General features: G+C 38.3%; 1 protein-coding gene across 2 annotated transcripts; it reads left to right on the top strand.

The window, feature by feature from the left end:
• Positions 1-24: 24 nt before the first annotated feature.
• LOC110066350 (protein yippee-like 5) lies at positions 25-6,248 on the top strand. Of its 2 annotated transcripts, none has more exons than XM_089275094.1 (7): positions 25-71; positions 151-265; positions 2,082-2,125; positions 3,726-3,765; positions 4,172-4,240; positions 4,535-4,567; positions 4,755-6,248. In XM_089275094.1, the coding sequence occupies exons 2-7, from the start codon at positions 167-169 to the stop codon at positions 4,821-4,823; spliced, it is 354 nt and encodes a 117-aa protein (XP_089131220.1). In that variant the 5' UTR covers positions 25-71; positions 151-166; the 3' UTR covers positions 4,824-6,248. The 2 variants fall into 2 exon arrangements, with proteins under 2 accessions (XP_089131220.1, XP_089131221.1); XM_089275095.1 differs by having other exon boundaries at positions 28-71; positions 155-265.
• The last annotated feature ends 15,334 nt before the right edge of the window (positions 6,249-21,582 follow it).

Genomic DNA, 21,582 nt, shown 5'->3' with positions numbered 1-21,582 from the left:
GTCCGCCAATCATACCAGCTTAATGATCACGTGACTAAGAGACCAAAATATACAAGAAGGTTCAGTTCGCGGTAGGAAGATTTTCGCTCTGTGTTTGTTTACAAGTATCATAAGTATATCTTTTAATTTTCCGCTCTCATTTTCGTCAAGAAAGGAAGCTCAGGACATGGGTCGTATCTTTCTTCATCACCCTGGTGGGGCTAGACTGTATTCTTGCGCAAACTGTGACACTGCTTTGACGAATCGATCGCAACTCACATCCATGGTAAGCTAGTTACAGGACGAATGAATATATAGGATCGAGTTCTTCCGTTTAATCTGTTTTGCCAGGCTAAATGATGTAGACTTACAAGATAGGTAGAAGAACCTGTGTAGAGAATGAATTAAACAAGTAACATCTCTTTTTCGCTTGAATTCTTTGAACATTAAGCTTAAATTTCGAAGTAAGCTTATTAAAATGCCTGGCATGAATGGCCTTATCATTATTATATGTCCTTCCTTTGATACTCAGAGGAACGATATTTCATTGGCTGCCCTTTAATTAACATTATCATTTTCCTTTTATTGGTATACACTCTGTATTAGTATACAGTTCTGCCAATTGGAATATAACAGAGCTATATGTTACATCTCTAACGTAAATCACCATGTACATAGTTTGGGGTTGCGTTTCATTCTTCTAACCGGAAAATTTCAGAGTGGTTGTCGTAGACCTTTTACTGATATTGTTTTCTCTAACATAATCATGATCTATATTGAAATATCAGTTAATTTTGTATTACATGTAAATATAGGAGCAGAACATAAGCCAAGTATTTTCATAATAATATTATAATTTCTCTCTTTCTGAGACTGAACTATAGATAGGAAGTCTATCTATTGAGACATGCTTAGGCAAGTTTTTTAGTGTCTGGTTATACATGAAGATAAACCAGTATATCTAAGAGATGAACTTGGCAGAGATGGACAACCTTTTGCATGCATATAGACAATTTATCAAAAATGACATTCAAATTACCTGCTTTATAAGTATATGGCTTAGAAAATTACTTCATTGTAATTGGCTGAGAGCAGGCAAATTTATCATTAATTTTTAATGTTTGCACTGCAGTGCAAATTAATACAGGGCTGTCTGTAATTTTTTAGTGATATATAAGAAATGAGTTATACATGGATGTTCAACTATAAAAAAAAATAAGGTCTTGCACTCTGAGTGTTATTTCAAAAGTTTTCAAATTGCACTCACCTAAAGACTGAATCATTTGTAAGTCAAATCAACTGAATAATTCTTAAATTATTTCACTTGTATATTTCATATGATTACCAACCTATAATTAGGTGTCTGAATGGTTATATGCATCTCAGTGTAAGATGGTACAGAAAGATAATGCAAAAACACAAACTACATGTATGTGGTTTTTCTTGTACATCTTGAATGACAAACTGGGGATTTGCAGGATCTGATAGTGCATGTCTTATCTATACTAGATGTGTAAAAGGGTAGACACATTATTTTTGCAGACTTAGTTCGGAAGGTTTTATACAAGATGAATAAAACAGCAGATGCATAATTATTGCAGACATATTTTGGATCTGACTGCTAGTGTATAAAAATTAGGATTAATAATTTGGAGAGAAACGCCTCCTGCTTTCTGTGCTCTCTCACAAATTCTATACATCTTTCATTTATCCCAGACTCCCAAATTATGTACTAAGTGCCTGCAGAAAAGGTCAGAACACACTCGTGTAATGTTTCCAGTTTTTTATTTTCCTAAGATTAACTTGAATTTCAGGAAATTTGGGGAAAAATTGGATGCTCAGGGCTATTGGCCAAGATTGTGACAGGCCAAGGAATGTTTGTTCAGATAAATCAAAATGGGTACATGCTTGCCCAGTCTCTGAGAAACTTTGATTTATTCAGTTACTCCGAGACTGGGAACGCATGTAGCCCATAATTAACACACATAGCCAACTTGAGCTCTAATTTGGACAATTTGGAAAATCAACAGCTAATGATTTTAATTAAATTAATTATACCCTTACCTAATGTTTCTTACTTGAGTCCTGTTTTTGACTAACAGAAATTTACTGGAGCTACTGGGAGAGCATTTCTATTCAAGAAAGTGTGAGTGTCTATTGAAAATGTGATATAATGATAATAATAATAATAAACTTTATTACCGTGTCTAAAATGTTTAGCTGAGGGGTAGTGTCCCCTCTACTAATTGTGTACACCTACCTAAAAAAATTACAACTATGCATATGCATAACAACATGTATACATGGGTACCAGTGAATGCTGGTGAGAGTGGTTAACCTTGTTAGTCCTATCCAAGGGGGAGAAGGAGTAAAGATACTTCAAGTTACTTAATGCTGTGCAACCCAGAATATGCTATGGCATGAAGGGATACTTTGGGCCAGCAGAGGCCTCTTTTATTGTTTTACCACCCTCTCTGTCTTTTTGAAAGGTCTTTAGCCTGCTTGTAAAGATCTTTGCTCAATAAATTCACTCCTGGTGTGGCAAAGTCTCAACAGACTTATAGCAGCATCTTATTAACTTTTCCCAGGCAAGCTTTTGTTGTCAAATATTTGCCTTGAAGCCAAAAGTTGTTGTGTTAATCTTGTCAAATCCAGCCCATTTAGTGCTGACCAGTGCCAAGAAGATAAGTACTCAAGGCTATCTCAGTCAGCAGTCTTGCTCTAATCCTCAAGTTAGTGAGAAAATAACTGAGGGTTAAGTTTTTGAGTTATTGTTTTGTAAAAAAAAATATCTCTTACCTACTAAAAAAAATACCTCTTAGTCTCACCTCTTAGTCTAGAGCTGACAAGTTATCAGATATTGTTCCCAGGATATTAAACAAAAAAGAAGCTTTCATTTCTGGACAGTTTTTATGTCCCTGCAGTAGCAGTTTAATATTTTTATTTGATGGGCATTTTATGACATTCTTTTCAGTCTGGTATTTTTGAAGGTAAAAAGTATGAAAATTGTTCAAATGTACTTTGAAGACTGCGTGACACCAAGTTAAAGTGCAATTTAATTAAATCAGACTTTCAGCGTGTCAGAGAGGTTTTTTTTTTCTCTTCCTTTCTATTTTCGGTGAAGTAGTGGTGTTGTGTTGTGTTGTGTTGTGTAAAAAAGGTGAACTTATGACTCGTATAAAATGCAAAAACTTCTCTGAACTCGAGTATTTTTGAGCAAAAATCCCTCTTGGGGGCTGGAAGGACTATGTGATCGGTGAGTGAGGGAGTTATGCATGTGTACGTGTCACACCAATAACAGTGTGGGTTGTATCAAAGAATGAATCAAATTGCCTGTTAGAAAATAAGATGGTACCTACATTAATCTGGAGACGTGTTTGATTACTGTAGTTTGTTCAGTCAAACATTTTATGGCTTACTATTTAGGTATCTTACCATTACCGATGTAACATTGTATGTACATCATAAATTTCCAGTTTCTTTCTTGCTGTACATCGCAACCAAAAACACTTGTCAAATTAACCAAACCATTACTGTAAACAGTTCCATGAATGCTCCTATCTCCAAGACGTTTAGTTCACCAAAAAATATCTCTTGCAGGCCTTGCGTACCTATGTTTGTTTACAGGCTTTAGTTGTGTTCCCCCTAGTGACGTCATTGTGGTGTTGTTTACATTGTCATTGCATTACTTCATGTTGCTTTTTCTTTACTTTCATGCAATGTCTACGTTTTTATCTGTGGTATAGGGTGAATTTATCATACAGTGAAGTCCAAGATAGAGTGATGGTATGTGTTGATAAATTTATTATATATGCAGTTTAAAATTTGATATGGTTTAATTTTCCTTTATGTCATGTTCTGTCAATGAAAATGACATGCTCAGGAAAATGAAAACCAAAATTTTAACTGGCATAACATAGATAGTTTTAGTTGTTTGTGCAAACAAGAATCACAAGGTTATTATCATTACAATTAACTGTCACTCCCTCTAGATAAAATTTTGCACAGAAAATTTTGTCCAGAAAAGCTGGAGAAAAAATAATATTATATAATATTTATTTTCTTGAAAGTTATTGATATTAAGCATTGAAAATAATCCAATTTGGCTGCTATAAGTGGACACCTCTCCTTAGTGAACAGCTGTTTTTTTGCATCTGCTGACGGGAGATTTGACTGTAATTCTATTTTGTAGCTTACTGGGAGGCACATGGTGCGGGATGTCTTCTGCAAGAACTGCGATACAAAACTGGGCTGGATGTATGTAAGTGTCAAGGTTACCATTTATTAAAAAAATGTTTGATGTGCTTGTCCTAGCATTTTGTTAGGTTTTCCAAATAATGTGCACTTCCATATTATTTGTACACTAGGGAATTTAAAATAATTAAAAAAGTGTTCTGTCTGAGAATGTAGGCTTCGACATCCTGGAGGCTAACACACTAACTCTTAGGCCTCTGCCCCTTCTAAGTTGTAGCTAAGTGACATACTTTTGATTTCTTATACTTTACCTGTTGGTGGGAAATACTCAATGTGCATGTTCTGTTTGTTTATGATGCAGGAGTATGCAACAGAAGAGTCCCAACAATATAAGGTGTGTATTACTGGTATATCTAACATTGTAATTTATGATTGTCCCAATTATTATAATATAATAATAATGATAATAATTAATAACAATAATGATAATGGTGACAATTTTTTAAATAGAGTTCTGTGTGTCATTAGATTTGCCAAGTAATAAAGCAATACTCATATACCTTCTTTATACCTGCATTTAGGAAGGGCAAGTGATTCTAGAACGTGCACTGGTGACAGAGAGTGAAGGCATTGAAGAAATTGGTGACTAATAATTTCATTCTGTTGTGTTTTAAGAACACGTTAACATTTTGTAACTAGTGATAAATTTGTGTGGCACATGGAGAAATAGACAACTGTCTGGTAAAGCAGTATTTCAATTTTGAATAATGAATTTCTTTTTTGAAATCAACATTTCACATGACTGAAATGATGTTTGCTTGTGGATTGTAACTTTAAAAAAGTCACTCAAGTCTGTTAGTAACTAAGCAGCTGCTAAGCTCCTTCAATCTGTAGTTATCCATTCAGTCTGACTGGAATATTTTGGTTGATTGAGACAGTTGCTTCTTTTGTAATTGTGCCAATATATAAAGACTGTAAATATTTTAGATAGAATATATTGCTAACAGCATCAATAATTATTAGCCCTCTTGTATATTTTGTTCACTATTGCACGTTAAAATGCTGCTTAATGTACCAAAATTTAGTTTAAGATTCGGGGCTTCATATATTTAATGACATTTTTATATCAAGGAATAGCAAAGTAAGGGAATGTATAAGTAAAGAAATGTGCTTGTAGATTTTGTTGGTATAAAGTGACTGTAAGTTGTTTCATAGTATTTAACACATCAAGGAATTAATATAATTATAGATTTCTTAACCAAATTCATTGAATACTTGTAGTTTCTGTTGTCTTTGTCCCATCAAAACCAGTGTCCTTTGTCCTCTGAACTTAATATTTTTGAGATCAGTCAGCTAAGGATTCTTCACCCATATTATGACAGCTGTAAGTATTGCATATCAAAGTTTAAGGCATAGAATGTATTTATTTAACTTATGTATGTCCCAACCTAGCAGTGTAAAGCCACACAGTCATGGTAACAAGATGTTGTGGTCCTCTATCTGTGTCACACAGTGATCTACAATCCTGAGAGCGTAGTGTTGTGTCTTAGACTTTTTTCATTCCAAGGTTGCTAAGAAACTGATTGCAATATGGTGATCTCATTACTGACTGGAAGTACACTCAGTGATCACGCTGACTGGATTGAAAAAAACTGAAACTGAAAAGTGCTTGAATTTATCGAAATCCTTGGCGTGTTGCCATGATTGTGTTTATAAACTGGTACATTCAAACTACATTGTCCACAGACCATACTTGTTCTCACTTAATTCTAATGTCGGCATAATATGCATCATGACCAAGCTCTAAATGACTGTATTTTGTAAACTTATAAATTCAGCAGGGGATATAATTTTTTAGTGAAGGCCAGTAGACTTTTGAATAGTTCCTCTACTTTTCCCTGGTTGATTACTGAGAAACAAATCTCTGTAGAAGAGAAGACTAAAGTAATTACTAGACCGGAAATATCACAATGTACAGATAAACTGTTTACAGTCTTTTTTGATAACAGTAACTATTGAATTCTTGGTGTCTCATGTATCGAACAATGGAAATAAAGTGGGCCTGATGAAATGAACTTTTGTTTTCAGTCTCTGCATTCAATTTAGCCGTAGTTCACATCATAGTTCATGCCTTTTCTAGTACAGAAACCAGTAGATAGGAACGCAGGGATACAACTAGGGTGTCGATTGGATACTTTATTTATTTATTTATTTATTAAGCTTCGGCCTACTATTACACATAAAGAAAAAGAAAAAGAAGAGGAAGCAAAAAAAAAAAAAACAAAAAAAAACAGACAGACAGCAAAACAAAACAAAATGGCCAGGGGAGCCGCTACAGCTTAGCCAATTACAGCGGCCCCCTTAAATGTAATTAAGAGACAAAATTATACAATATATATAAATCTAAATCTAGTATAGGGAGCTTAAAAGCAGCAATGCGGTGGGCGCGTTAAGGTCTTAGCGGTATTGCACTTTGGGCAAATTGTCCGCCACGTCCTCATATCTTCTTGATCAAAAATATCTACAGCATTTGTATAATATTTTAGTAAGGATCTCTTAAAAGCAAGGGGTGTTTGATTGTGTTCCTTAAGACTTTCAGGCAAAACGTTCCAGATTCTAGCACATCGGACAAAAAACGAGCGTTGATAGGAAAGAGTACGGCATTTCTTAGGTATATAAGTGACAGAGCTATTGCTAGAATATCTTGTTATTCTGACCGGTTGCCTAGCAACCGGTAGAGCATCACTATTTACATATATTAAATTATTTACAACTTTGTAAAAGAAAACAATGTCCAAATACTCGTGCCAGAAGGATAGTGGAATTAAGTTGGTCATCAGAAGCCTGGTCTTGTAAGGAACGTCACAGCGAAAAGGGAGCCTCAGGATGTACTTTGTCGCGCGTCGCTGAACAGCTTCCACTTGCTTCAGCAGGCCTACTGCCTGGGGAGACCATACTTGGGAGGCGCGTTTAAGAATTCCTGCTCTTGCTGCGTTCTCGTGCGCGTTTCTTTCTGTTCCCCTGCGTTCCCAGGTCGTGAGCTTTCCCTCGTGTGGTCCACAACATGCATGCGCAACAGGGCTCTTTAAAAACTAACATTTTCGTTTTACCTGAGCACCTGAACAAAAGCTAACGTAAGTTGTGACTATTGTTCTGGTGCCGAGGTCAGACGAAAAATCTTAAATTGAGATTGTAGTTTTTACGAAGGGTGTGTTCATCAATGGGATCCCTGGGCCCCTTTTAAGATCCGCGTGCATTCGCATTGGGTACCGCCCAACCCACCCCTACCCAAATTTCGAGTTTCTGCTCTGTAACGTTAAATTCTGATAACCAGCTCGACCCAAAACAACATGGAGAATGGTTGATTGGTGACTGTCAGCTCTAGCGGGGAATTGAAGTGGATGGAAGAAGAATGTCAAAGCCTTATGGCATGTAGAGATAGAGAGGTATTGATAGGTATGATGGGTGCTATTTTCAGTGAAGGGACCCCGCCTCAAGAGTGAGAGAAAATCCGAGTACAATTTTATCCGGGCCCTAGTGAAAGTGACCAAAAGTCTTGTGTAGTGTTGACCGATTTTTACAACTCTTTTAAATTGCAACAGATTTAGAAATTTTCATCCACGCGATTCAAGTGAAGCAAACATATCGGACCGGCTAATCGTTACGTTTAAGGTGGCCGAACACAGTTTTCGTGCGCGCTTTTGCTGTTTTCAGCGCGCGCACAAGGATTGCAAAAACAAACATGCCGTCAATAGAGCGATCATTTTATTTACTCAACACCCGCAGTATCTGTGCTATTTTTCTCTCTAACTGAACGCAACGTATTGATGGCCTTAGTCTTTTATTACAAAGATATGTTAGAAAAGGTAACGATGTAAACAACCCAGCAATTCTCAGTTTTTTCTTTCTTACCGAAAGAACCCAGTTAAATGCAGCGCATGCGTAGTAAGTCAAGAAAGTGCAATTGAATGAATATTGCACTCTCGGAAATACGCCTATTTCTCGAGAACCACTCATTGGAATTTCACGAAATTTGGGACGAAAATTCTTCAGGAAATAAGTAACTGGAGTATCGAAAATAATTGAACTTTAACAATGGAAATTCTAGATATTCCAGTGAACCTTCAACAAGGGATGATTAAAGATCTCTGTTAAATTATTCTTGGTTTTCATGTGACGTAGTCACATTCCAAAATTAGAAATTATCCTTCCTTCTGAGGTTTTAGTTTCATCAGATAAAAGGCCCTCTAGGAACGTGACGTTTGGCAATGTTTTAGCTCGACAGAGTTCTTCTTTTTGTAACAGAGCACTCCAAGCTTTTGCGTTGCGTGATATGAAAATGGCGGCCAGAAAAGACTGTCGCGTAGGTCAAAAGACGAGTTATCGCTTTAGTTTTTGTTAAATAAACGGTGCTTGCACTAGAAGAAGCATTTATTTCAATGTGTCGGAGAACTAGAGTAAAAATTTTCGTTTCAATAGCAAAACTCAATGACGGATGTTTTTGTTATTTTACGGTCGCCATGTTTGTGCCCCTCCGAAGGGCACAAACATGGCGTCTCCATACAAAGCTCTATAAATTTGGATGACACGCTTCTGCGAATAACGGGCGAATGAAAAACAGCAGAAACCTGATTCTTGGCGAGGTTGTTTATATAGCAATCATCTATCATATTCCAGATTCTTGAATTTATTTATTGAATGGTTACGATTTTTAGTTTTGATCACATGACTGGTGAAAACCGAGAATTAGCAAAATGGTGTTAACTTGTGAGAATCGTTACAAACTTGTTGCATGCAAATTAGAAAGAAAATCTAATGACTAGATTTTCTGCAAATAAACAAAACCGATTTTAAAGGCCTGTTTACATTTATTCGTGTTGCCATGGCAACGACACATACGTCAACTTCACGATCAAAAAACCAAAGTTTGTGTTGTTAACTAGCTTGTGGCCATTTTTGACGACCGAGAGATCAAGGGTTTTAGAGAAAAGGTGAATGAAACACGGGCATCAATAACTGTGTTCAGCCACCTTAACTTTGCTTGTTCGACTGAACAACAAATAGGACGGTCAAATTGCAGCGTATGAAAAAGCAGGAATGAAAAATCCGCGCGAAACAAAGAGCCAATCAGGAATTGTATCTATCCCACGTGTGAAAGACTGTTACACTGTTTGTCACTGTCACAGTGCAAAAACATCCGCGAGGATAAAGAGCCAATCAGAAATTCAAACTAACCCACGTGGGTTAACATCAATGTTCACGAAAAATCCTTGCAAGTAAAGGCTAAAAATAAACCATCAGAACTTTCTATAACCTTCCCTTGTGAATCAAAAAACAACCTTAGTTCTGATTTACCAAAATTAAAATGAGTGAAAGATTTTGTAGTTTTAAGCGAATTGCTCAAGTGGTCCACAGCTGTTCCGTGATGGGAAGCCCTTGTAATGCAAAGAGCCACCGCCAATCAGAGTACAGCATTAGCATGTGCGGACAATGAGGTTACGTAAAACCCTGGCGCAGTTTGCAAGGTGAACTTGCAAGGTGAACTTGCAAAGTGTTCATTCAGCTTTTTTCAGACCAGCGAATTCGAGCGCGAAGTATCCAAAAAAGAACTTTACAGTTTGCTTTCTTCGTTAAACTATCTACGTCTAAAATGATTCATCAACATTTAGAAGCTTGCTGAAAGGAAAATTTAAGCGACAAAAGGAATGAGGTCGGTGTTTTTTTAAATTTGTGTAATTTTCGGTTCATTTTATCGCGAAAATGTTTCGAGACGTAACGAAGTAACCATGTTTTTTTATTTTTACATCGTAATCTTTCACAAAATTTAAGTACAATTTAATTTAGCCATTAATTTAAGTTTTAATGCTGTTAGCAGAAGTGACTTACGCCCAGCTCATGAAGGAATTCAGTTCCAGCAGTGTTCACTGATCTTCACTCCCGAACAAAACACGTGGCGTCATTGAAACACCGTGTTCACAACCTTGGTGTTTCTTCGTCAACCCGCACTCGAGGTAGGCGCCTTGTTCTATTGTTTTAACGATAGTCCTTTACTTTTGTTTGTGAAAAACTATTGATTCATAAAATTGTTTGTAAAGACGCCGCGTAGAAATTTTTTCTTACACAAACACTGATGGACACTGCACCAAGACCTTTTTGAGAACTTTGGATTTTGTTTCAGAATTTTCTACAATGAATGAAGTTTACAAATGCGACTCGACTAAGTTCAGTTCAGTTTCCATTGGAATCCTTCTCGTCCTAAAGTGTTTTCGGATTAAATTTCACGCAAAGTTAAGGAAATGCTGGGGTTAAGGGTAAGGTTTGGCGGGAAAACGTTTCGGGAAAAAAATTTTAGCAAGCGAAGGAAAACAACTCCATCTGGGGAATACTTCCCTTGAAAGTTGGGTTAAGGGTTAAGTCAGTAACAGAATGAAATAACTTATTAGTTTCTGTCCTGAGAAATAACTTTAACTGCCATTTTTACGTTTGGGATCGGACTAAAATATTCCACTAAGGGTTCATTCTATGTCAAATAGTTTCAAAAAATCTGATTTCGAAAATATTCCCTTCACACACACAAAAATTTGCAGTTTATATCTGAGCGATACTAAATCGCGAAAAAAGGCTGCTGCTACTGTTTTTCTGTACTGCACTTACGGGTAAATTTTCCCGTGGATTCAACTCTCAAAACCTGACTAAACGTTTGTAATTTTTTAGAATTTTACGGCCCATTAAATCCCCGAAACCGTCTGAAAATCATAGAGGTGATCAATGTGAATAATTATAAAAATCAGATTTTACAGAAATTGTCTGCCATCGGACTCCACAGGTTACTTCGCGCCATAACTGTTCGCGCAATGATTGCTTGATTTAAAAGATAGCGGAAACTGTACAAAACCAAATGTGTTATTTGAAAGAAAAACGTGCCAAGATAGGACAACTATTTTTGTTCCACAAAAATCGGATGACAGCTCCACTATGCCTCTAAAACCTCTACATCAGTTTTATTTAAAGACGAAAGTTCCAAACTCAAGTGTCAATTGAAATGCTGATGCAACAAAAAATTAAATTGACCTCTTAGAAGACTGAAAAAATGCTGCAAAAATTGAGGGTGTTTGAGAAGCTAGATATTTTGTTCTTCAATAAGGATCTCTTTATTTTTCAGTTTCCCTCATTTCCTGATGACAAGTTCTTCTCCAATCAGCCATCGCAATCTAACAGACATTTCAAAGACAGACTGCCCCAGCTTGTCGTCCATCCACATGCTGAGCGCTGCACCCAAGCCTTACAAGACTCTGATGAAAAATAATTCTGGTGGTCAGTACATTCACTGTGGGCTGGGAGGGGTGGGTAAATAGAGCTCTGGATGAACCTTACAAAGCATACAAGCACACACTTTCGGCCAGAAGTCTATATACTTCTGAATTCGCTTAACTAAAATAGATAATCTAATTAGATTTACTAATGGGACCCTGGATGTGGGATGGTTCCTCCCTCTAGCCTTTTTTTAATTTGGGTTTCTTTTCAGGTTTTTCGATCACTGATTGGAATTCGGCCTTATTTCGACTTTAGTCCGGTTCTAATTCAACTTCAGTCCGACTATCCGGCTCTATTCGACTTCAAACCGACTTTATTTCAACTTCACTCCGGCTTCGTTACGACTTTACTCCGGCTTCATTTTGCGACTTCATGTTCTTGTTGCATTTAGACTCCCGCTTAGTTGCGCCTAGGTCAATTATTTTTTTACGTTTCACTTGACAGTCTACACACTGATAAGTGAAATATTTTGGTAAGGTTCACCCAGACACCTACAGATAGTGCAGGTAGTTAAGTTACGAACAGCTCAACCTAGTTGCCAGGCATCTAAGTACTCACCCTAATGCCTTTTATTTTGCAAGGTTTAGAATTTGTCAAAAAAGCTTCCAAAATTGGCTTTTCAACTTTTGTTGGTAATATTTACATATGGATGAATCATAAGATAAATATTTTTCCAGGGGTAAATTTCTATCAGTGTGGCATCTATGGAAAGTAAAAAACCTTCTCAAAATTTAAAGGCACTAGGGGCATGGGATCATGGGACAAAGCACACACCTCAGTTTTTTATCGGTTAGATAGGTAGCCTTTGATAATAACTGACAAGAATCATCCACCCAACGAAAAGAGGAGAGGCAGCCGGCCGGTTAGCAGAGAGCACAGGAGTGGCAACAATGAATCATTGTAAACAGCTAGGAAGCTGTCAATGTAGTGACAAAAGAGGAATCCAGGAACTAGACAAGAAGATAATCACCAAACAATAGGCTGTTTATGATATGTCATTTGACTACAGCAACCAGAGTTCAGTTTTTTTTGCCTCAAAATAACAAAAGATATCAGTCCAATTACAATGAGCTAAACAAAAGCTTTTAGGATTCTCACTGATGGCATGACATCATAATGAAAATCACCCATTGCTACAGTTAGGAAGATAAGAGTAGCAGTAGAAGGTAGACAGGCAGTATATAATATTGTAGAATAATTTAGCAGCTGAAGAACAGGACCTGACTTGGAATGGAGATGTGGAACACCTGCGCAAAGGATTGCAGTGGACGCCAACATATCATTGTGGCCTTGACTACCTAGGTATGATGACTTCAGCAAGCACAATGCCACTGAAGCTTCACGACTTGAAGACAACTCATACAACAAAAGCAATCTAGATGCAACAAAAGTTACCTGCCCACATGTAAAGTGCATGTCTAATCCTTGTTGTTGTCATGATCATCATGAATCCTGCTGTTTAGTCTGTGGTGGAGCATGGGCGGCTGAAAACAACACAAGCAATTAAGACACAACAAATATGAAACTAAGTTTATCCAGTTGACTCATCTTCATCTTCATCATCATCATCATCATCATCATCATCGTTGCTGTCATCATCATCCTCACTGTCATCGTCATCGCCATGATCAACATAAATCCTTTGGCACTAAGTGGCTCACAGGGAAACAAACAGGTCTCTCCATTCTTGTTGGTCCTGTAGCTAGAATTAGGAAGATGAAAATAGACCAGTCATGTAGATAGAGTGCAAGTTGTAGAAAATTTGAAATGAAACAAACAGGATTGCTTTGGATGGAAAACAAAGGACACCTGCCTTAAGATGTCCAATAACCAGACTAAATGTAACAAAGGATCGCTCTGGCGTTGTACAAGTGACTGCAAAACAATGATGTCAATAAGCACAGCCATTGAAACTCTGTTGTCCTCCTTAGTTGTTGCTGATCCTTTGGATGCCATGCTTTGCATAAGGAAACAACAAAGTCTCTCCATTCTTGTTGCATTTGGAAGTCACTTGAAGGCCTCCTAGGTTTTTAGCCTGGAGGTTTCCCCTCTCCTCCAGGTGGGCCTGAGGTAGGCTAGGGCGTTTCCTTTCTATTTTATGGCCCTCTAATATCCACCCAAAAGCAACTTTAAAAACTTTGTTATTAATTTCTTTATGGAGCATCTCTTATCCACCCTTGTGTAGACATCTCTAATAATTGCATATCTTTCTCAGCCTAAGAAATGCAATACTTTTGTCAGGGAACATACAGGAAAGCGTGGTTCTCCTTCATTTCTCACGACCAAGTTAATATTCTTGTGGCCCTGACTGCCTAGGTAGCTTGAAGAGTACCCAAGATTGGTAGATCTCATCTGTACTCTACGTGTTCCTGCAATTGTACTTCCCATCCATAGAAAGAGGTTATACATTAAGGCTTCTCATTGCCTTGGGACTCCTGTGGCTACTGTTTAACTTCATTCCTCCATTATGACAGTCAATAACTAAATGCTGTATAAACCCAGGCAAGTTCTGAAGGTCTCCAACCTTGGTGATGGATATTGGTGGTTTAATTTTCACAGTTGGACAAACAGGGTAACAAATGAGATGCTGAGGGAAAGAACAGACAAGGAACCAATCAAGACTCAGATTTTAAGGAGAAAGTGGAGGTGGATAGGTCACACCATAAGGAAACTGGCAAGCAGTATCACCCAGCAGGCACTACCACGGAAACCTCAGGACAAGAGGAAGAGGGTTGCCCAAGGAACTCCTGGAGAAGGGCTGTGGAATCTGAAATGAAGAAGTGGGGCCACACCTGAAACACACTAGGAAGGCTTGCCCAGGACGGAAGCTGATGGAGAACGGAAGTGGTCAATGGCCTATGCTCCAGCCAGAGCTAAGGGACAAATCAATAAATCAATGTTCACAAACAAGATCTCAGTATTTTTAGGCCTGATTTTCAACCTACCCCCTGTACAAATTTGATGCATGCCATGACCAGAGGGAGATACCAACATCACATCCAAGGAGGGTGGAATACTCTTCGTCATTTCCAAACTCTGAAACTGGAGTAAGGCCGGCAGTGTAGAAATGTTAGCTGGATGCAGACTACCTACCTTATGATGCGAGTGGGCTAACATAGCATATTGCATGATCCAGATCATCCAGAACAACAGAAAGTGTGCAACATATTTCTCTACTCCTATCTTTGTCTGTTCAAAACGACAGTTAGTTGATGGCAGTGCTTGACCATAAAGCTGACATGATGTATCCATGTATTACCCCATAACTCAATTACCACCATTGCTATTAAATTGAAGGTGTTTTGTGTGCTCTCATCCCTTTCTCAATCCTGCTGAAGCATTTCAGCAGCAGCTGTAGGTATCTCACAATAATTTTACAGAAGATTTGCCTTAGGATAACAAAGTCACATTTTTCACCTGTTTGTGTGTTGAACATCGGTATGATGCAACCCTGATCCAATTACTAAATACTGCTTCTTTATCTGCAAACTTCAGAAAGACACAAGAGTAGTACTTTGAGCCAGCTCTGTGGGTCGCACTTAAAAGCTAGCTGCTCTGTCATTCCTATGACTATCAAGATCTTTGATGTCATAGCTGAACCAATGCTCATGTACAAAAATAATCAAGCTCTTCAGAGTGTCATTGCCTTAGACAGTACTTAAGCTGGCTTCTCAGACCTGAACCTGGCTGTTGAGGAAAAACACTCCTGTTTTAATTCCCAGTTATGTAACACCTTACATATCCTGGAATTTCTCTTTAAGCCAAGAAGAGTTACAATCTTTCAACAGCAATACACTGGGGCAGAGGCCCACGCTACACTATTCCCTGCCACATAAGAGCAGAATTAGTCCTTTTAAAACAACAGTTCTATCTGTTCACAACATGTTCAAGTCCATGAGCTAGACTGTCTTGTACACAACTGTTCTAACACAGCCTCTGAGCCAAGTTGGCTCTCTCCTTTCATGGCTCTATCTCTGACTTGGTTCGGCAACTGGCAGGTCACCCTTTGAAGGAGTCTCAGGCTGATGTGTAATTTCAAGGACTGGACAATCCCGAGAAGTCGGAATCAACACACAGGTATCTTTGCAGGCATTAGGCTGGCATTCAGTGACTGGATGAGCAGGAATTTCCAACCATTCCAACACAACCTCACCAGAGTTCACAAGCGCACTTTGCATCTAGCCACCGTTTCCAGCCACTATTTCAACCTTGCTAGAGTCAACAGGCTTTCTCCGCACCTGTCCACCGAGCTCTTGGGATGACACAGAAAGAGTCTCTTGAGGAAGAGAATGAAAAGCAGTTGAAGTGTACCACTCTCCTTTGTCAATACTTTCCAGGCTTCTTTCACTCCTCCTAAATGGGATAGGTAACATCAGAAAGGGCCTTTATGACCCTCCAGAGGCCACACAAGGGCCTAAGGAACTTCTTCCTCCTGACCCTGATTCAGGTTCTACACCACACCTGGTCTCTAACATAGACCTGCTGACCATAGTACTTTGTGTCATAATAGGCCCTCTGAGATTTCTGTGCTTGCTTGAGGTTTTCTTGCACCAGCTGCTGTTTTCTCCACCTGAAGCTTCTGCTCAACAACATACTCTGGATATGTTTTTGCTGACCCAGAGAGTGGCAAGGTATCTAACTTAAGGGTAGCATCCAAAGGCAAGATTAAGGGATAGGGTGTGAATCCTGTTGACTCATGGACACTAGTATTATTGGCCAACAGGGCCTTTGGAACATAGTCTGCCCAATCCCGACAATGACCAGATATTAACTTGTTCAGCCTCTCCACCTGACCATCTTCTTTGGGAAGCCACCTCAATCAAATCACACAGTCCCTGAAAGACTGCCCCGTGGACATTAGCACCTTGATGAGGGTGTAAGTTCTCAAAACATCCAAATCTGGAAATGTACTCAACCATCACCTTTTGGTTGAATGTGACATAAAGTGGTCTGAGACTACTAGCAACCTCTCATAGTCAGAGCTAGACCTTGAGGTGAAGGGCCAATAAATTATGTCAGGGCCTGACTTAACACTGATCAAAGGAGCTTTGAGCACTTTAGGAGGGTCGTTGGCTTCAGCACACAGTCCACACTTCTGGACATGGTTTTCAATATCCTCTCTCAGGCCATGTCAAAAGAATCTTCTCCATAGTTTCTCTACCATTTCCATTTCATTGGCCTGCAGTGGGAACTTTGTGAAGGGAATACAACACTTGCAAGACAAGACTTTCTGGCAAGCAAAGCTGCTACTTATATGGCTTTTTTGAAACTGATATAATTAAATGATCCCTTCCCCCTAAAATGCTCCACTCACTTGCTATCTGGTCCTGCTTCACCCACACTTTTGAGTGAGAGAAACATTTTATGCAGCCAGGCCATTGAGTTACACTTCATCTACTTATGACCACTACGTAGCTGACATCTTCAAAGGTTGATTAACGCCAATGCGCACGTGTTCTTCACCATGTTAGATATCGTCTGACTCATCTACAGCTTCCATGATAAATGCTTCTCTGAAATGATACTTGGTACAACATCCTTTTTTTCTCAATTGTCAGTAGTACATCTTAAAGTCCAAATTTAGATCTCTGTATTTTTGTTACTTGTGGTTAACTAAAACATCAAGAATGCTGTGTTAGGAATTTTCAACAGACAATGTTAATACCAAAGAAGACTTGGTTGACCTGAATAGTACAAGAACATCAAACAGCAACCACGGGACTCTGCAGTCATTAGTACCGCTGTTTAATATCTTTGACAACTTGGGTACAACATCAAACTCTACTGATCAAAACAAGATACGTTTAGTGAGCTGGTCTTGCTGTAAACATAGTTGATACCTGCAGTGCACAGAAACCATTTTGAAGGATCACACTTCTTGGACATTTTAGTCAAGATGATTTCTTTACAAGATCTCGCAACTAGCTCAGTTCTTTGAGTTTCCACTTTGGCATTTAGAAAATGCCTCAACCTGCCCAGGGTTAGCAACATTTCTTGTTGTTGTTGTTGTACATCACTGGATTGCAGTCATCCTTCTGAAAAATCTTGCTTGGATCTCATCTTCTCATTGGTTTCCACTCAGGGATAGATCTCTCAACACCTGACATCAAAGTGAACACTTATAGTCAGTAACCCAATACAACAATATTCCATGGTCTGTGTTCTCTGTGAACCAGTGACCTACCTTTTGACCTATAGATTTGTTGATCTACAAATGCTAGACAGTATATATTCTAGAATTCAGTTCTAGCCTTTGATTTTGTTATTGGTATTGACTTCTTGCTGTTGTTTCTAAGACAAATTCATTTCTCTTGAGTGAGGTCATCAAGCTCATGCCCAGCCCTAAATTATGAAGGTAATTGTGAGACTGTTTTCAGTCAGTACTGATTTAGTCGACTAAGTACTCTCCTCACAAGATCATCAAGTATTGGAACATATTGCACAACATCACAATACAACGTGAGGTAGTCTCATCAAAAGGGTTGGACACACCTGAAATTTATGGTTAAAGGAAACCGCTGGATAAGACCAACATGTGATGTTATTGGTACATGCCAACCAGTTGTACCTTTGGTTGCTCCCCTTGTATACTTGTCGTGTCATTGAAGCATCTCTCTGGTGGCGCTTATGCTGAAGCAGCAGTAATATCCTATGGCTGAAGGTCTGAGCAATGATATACAAGCTAGGTTTCTACAACCTGGCATGAGGTATGTTGAGAGAGAGCAATCCTGTATGTTATGTTGCCATGCAGGATGACACAAGTGTCCAATTTTCACTTCATTTGGCAACTGAAAAAAATTATGTCATCTACTATCGTGCTGCAAAAAAAAAGAATTAAAACATCATACAAACAGAAGTGAGGTTTGGAATACGTGTCGTCTTCCAGTGTAATATAACATACAGTTGCTTTTAATTTAGTTAATTTAAATTTAACATTTGTATTAAGTATTTGGTTCGGCTTTCGGTTTTCGGCTTTTGTGTTGGCTTTTAAATAATCCAACTACAAACATGTGAAGGCTTGGTAATGACATTGTCTTGTTAGCAAGCCAAAGCTGGCAGACAAATGCGAAGTCCATTCAGGGGCCCTGGGTGTTCCAAATAAAGTGTTGACTTTACTGACACTGGAACACTCTCGGCTTTCTCTGGATGCTAAATTATTCAGCTTAAGGAGCGCTTCCCCTCATGGATTAATTTAGGTCCTGTGGATTTTTTGCATTGTAAGAATATTGTTGTTATTGTAAAAAGCATAGTACTCATGGCTCCTGTGCACTGCTCATTTTCGGGAGCAAAAAACATGGCAAACACAAGACGAAATCACAGAGAGTAACATCGTAAAATTGTAACATAACTTAAAATAAATAATACATACCACATTATAATAAAACTACCAAACATTGGTGTCAGTGTGATTTTTTTCCTAAACTAGTTAGTATAGCTTAAGATATTATTACTAATTCAACATTAAGTAAACTTTCAGCAACACAAATGTCTTCCTTGAATAACAAAAAATTCAGAAGTGTCCATCTTTCGGGGACATAAATCTTTTTTAAAATGAGCCCACTTTTGGGGGCAAACTTCTTTTTTGAATCAATCACGTCATGTATTATAATTAAAATCATGAAAATAAAAAATTGTCCATTTTCGGGGACATAAAAAATATTTCTTCAAGGAATAGATTAAGCAAGCTTTCTGGCATCATCTGAATTTGGCAGGTGTGATTTGTCTCAGGATTACGAATGACACCACTGATGGCTCTTTGGATCAACTTAATATGAAGGTAAGTTATATGTTCAACTTTTCTCACAGCTACTAATGTCTTGTAATGTGTTTAGTTTCCTAGTAGAATTTTCCTTTAGCTGCCACACCAAGTCATCTCTTGCGACCAAACAAGCGTACCAGTGTAGACAGGCCAGCTGTTGTAGACAATCACACAAATCTGACAGACACCTTTCACATGCTGCCACAGCTAGAATAACAGAAAAGAAATGGACAGATGGATCAGAGAGTAAGTAAGAATTAGCACAACAACAAAGCAGTCTTGAGAAGTTTAAAACAAAGCCAAGGTATGAACTAGGACATAACAGCTTGGTTTTGGAGGACAAATTCCTGGAACATTCATTTTTAGCAAATAATTGAAATCAACAAGAGGATATCCTCTTGATGTAGAACCAAAATCTCAGAACCAAGAATCACTGAAGAAAATTACTTGGAGTGCATGATTCCTTAATGTTTTCATATTGCAGAAGTTTTGATATATTACATGACTGATGCAGGGAAAAACAAAATAATAAATTATTGCCATTTGGTTTTGAACATGCTGTTGAAAGGCAAAGTGAAACCTACTAATGTTCCTCCATCTTGAGCAGTACTGTATTCAGGTGAATTGTTAGCATGATGTTGGCCAGTCACTGCATGAAAGACCTCCATGATATAGCATTTCGTGCTGGGATCCACCTGTTATTCAGCACCTAGATGTCCTTGCCTGCATGGAAAAGAGGCCAGGGTTGGTGAGCAAACCAACAACATTGATAAGTCATTTCTAGTGCCCTACCAACAGCAGCCCACCATAACAGCTGTCTTTAAATGTCAGGTAGAACAATTTCAACTTTTAGATTTAAAACTTTTCTGAAGTGCTTTAGAATTGCGCTTAATCAATAGAACTCTGGCAATATTAACAGAGAGGGAGAAACATGTACAACTTATCCAGTAGAATCACTATACTTACATGGTGAATAGAACCTGCATATCAGCATTATCCTAGAAGTCATTTACTTGACACAGCAACAAACTATCCAAACTTACATTTTACCATATGTATGCCAGGCATTACAAAGAGGAGGAAGGAAGATATGTAGTGCTTACAGTACATTTCTTTTAAAACTTACTAAATAATATTCTTCTATCTTGAGCAGCTTTGCGTTTAAGTAAATAGCCAGAATGTTCCAGCAGCTGCACTTCAACTGCTAGATATGGGAAGACTCCATGATATCAGAGGCATTTTGTCATATTAAGGCCAGCCCAAATATCAGGTGTGTACCTGAAGATGAGGAACTACATATTTTACAGTGATACACCTAAGGGAAAAAAACAACACAGAGAAATGCTCAATCACAGGGCCTTGAAGATGAACCCTTTACAGAAGCTGTCTTTCCACAAGAAGTAAGGAATACTGAGTATTATTTTTGCAAAACAGTTGATAAAATTGTTGTCAGTTTTTAGTTGCTCCTCTCTTCACTCAGGAGAATAAATAAATACTGGCAAGTTGTTGGGGCAACCTGACAGAATGCTGGGAGTAAATAAGTTGCAATGAATTAGCATTCCATCCAGGGGGAGTAGCAAATAATATTCCTAAGTGCATCATCCTCACAACCCACATTTTAGTATGGTACCACAAACCAGCTAGTTGGGCTTAGTGATGTTAAGCTAGCCATTTTCACTGTATATATAAGGCTTACCATGGGAACTGGAGTCAAGGCCATCACAGGAACAGCTGGAGGAGGACAGTGGATGACGACTGGTGGGCAAGGCAGGCTACACCTGGGGGTAGATTGATAAGGTAGCCCAAGATCAGACAGAACCAGACAGCAGGCAGCTTCCATGAACCTGTGCTACACAGAGAGTATAGGGGAAGAAGTAAGTATGCAAAGGCTTTTGAGATGAGTATATAACATCTGGAGTATAAGACTAGTGTCGAATATCACAAAATGGTCAGAATCACATTCAGATATGCAGTTCCAGAAAATATCTATGTCTATCCCATGGAAGGCCATCTGAAATTCCAAGGGGGTTGAGGGTGTCAAAAACAAAAGTGTTTCAAGTATAGTACAGAGCTGAACTGGATTTCCAGTCATGTGGGAGACCTAAACGAAAACAAGCCTTCCATTTTGGAACAATAAAATATCAGGTTCAAGACAGAACAGTATGGTCCAGACAGAAAAAGTCAGCTAGGACTAATCTTATCCATGCCAGTATACTCTTAAGCAAGTTCAGATAATACAGGATCTATTACAAGATTTAATGACTAAAACAGAACTGCTGAGTAACTCTTGTTAATCTTCGATTAAGCATTCATTCAACACTATACTTCAGCTATCA

The sequence above is a fragment of the Orbicella faveolata genome, unplaced genomic scaffold (assembly GCF_042242905.1).
Source record: "Orbicella faveolata isolate gen_17 unplaced genomic scaffold, um_ofav_v1 contig_36, whole genome shotgun sequence".
NCBI lineage: Eukaryota > Metazoa > Cnidaria > Anthozoa > Scleractinia > Merulinidae > Orbicella > Orbicella faveolata.
Note: the sequence above shows the minus strand (reverse complement) of the source record. Positions and strands in the feature narration are given on the sequence as shown.

Coding starts and splice junctions, on each gene's coding strand:
- LOC110066350 (XM_089275094.1), top strand. CDS start 167: ATGGGTCGTATCTTTCTTCATCACCCTGGTGGGGCTAGACTGTATTCT. Junction 2,126..3,725: donor GCATTTCTATTCAAGAAAGT/GTGAGTGTCTAT, acceptor TCTGTGGTATAG/GGTGAATTTATCATACAGTG. Junction 4,241..4,534: donor CAAAACTGGGCTGGATGTAT/GTAAGTGTCAAG, acceptor TTTATGATGCAG/GAGTATGCAACAGAAGAGTC.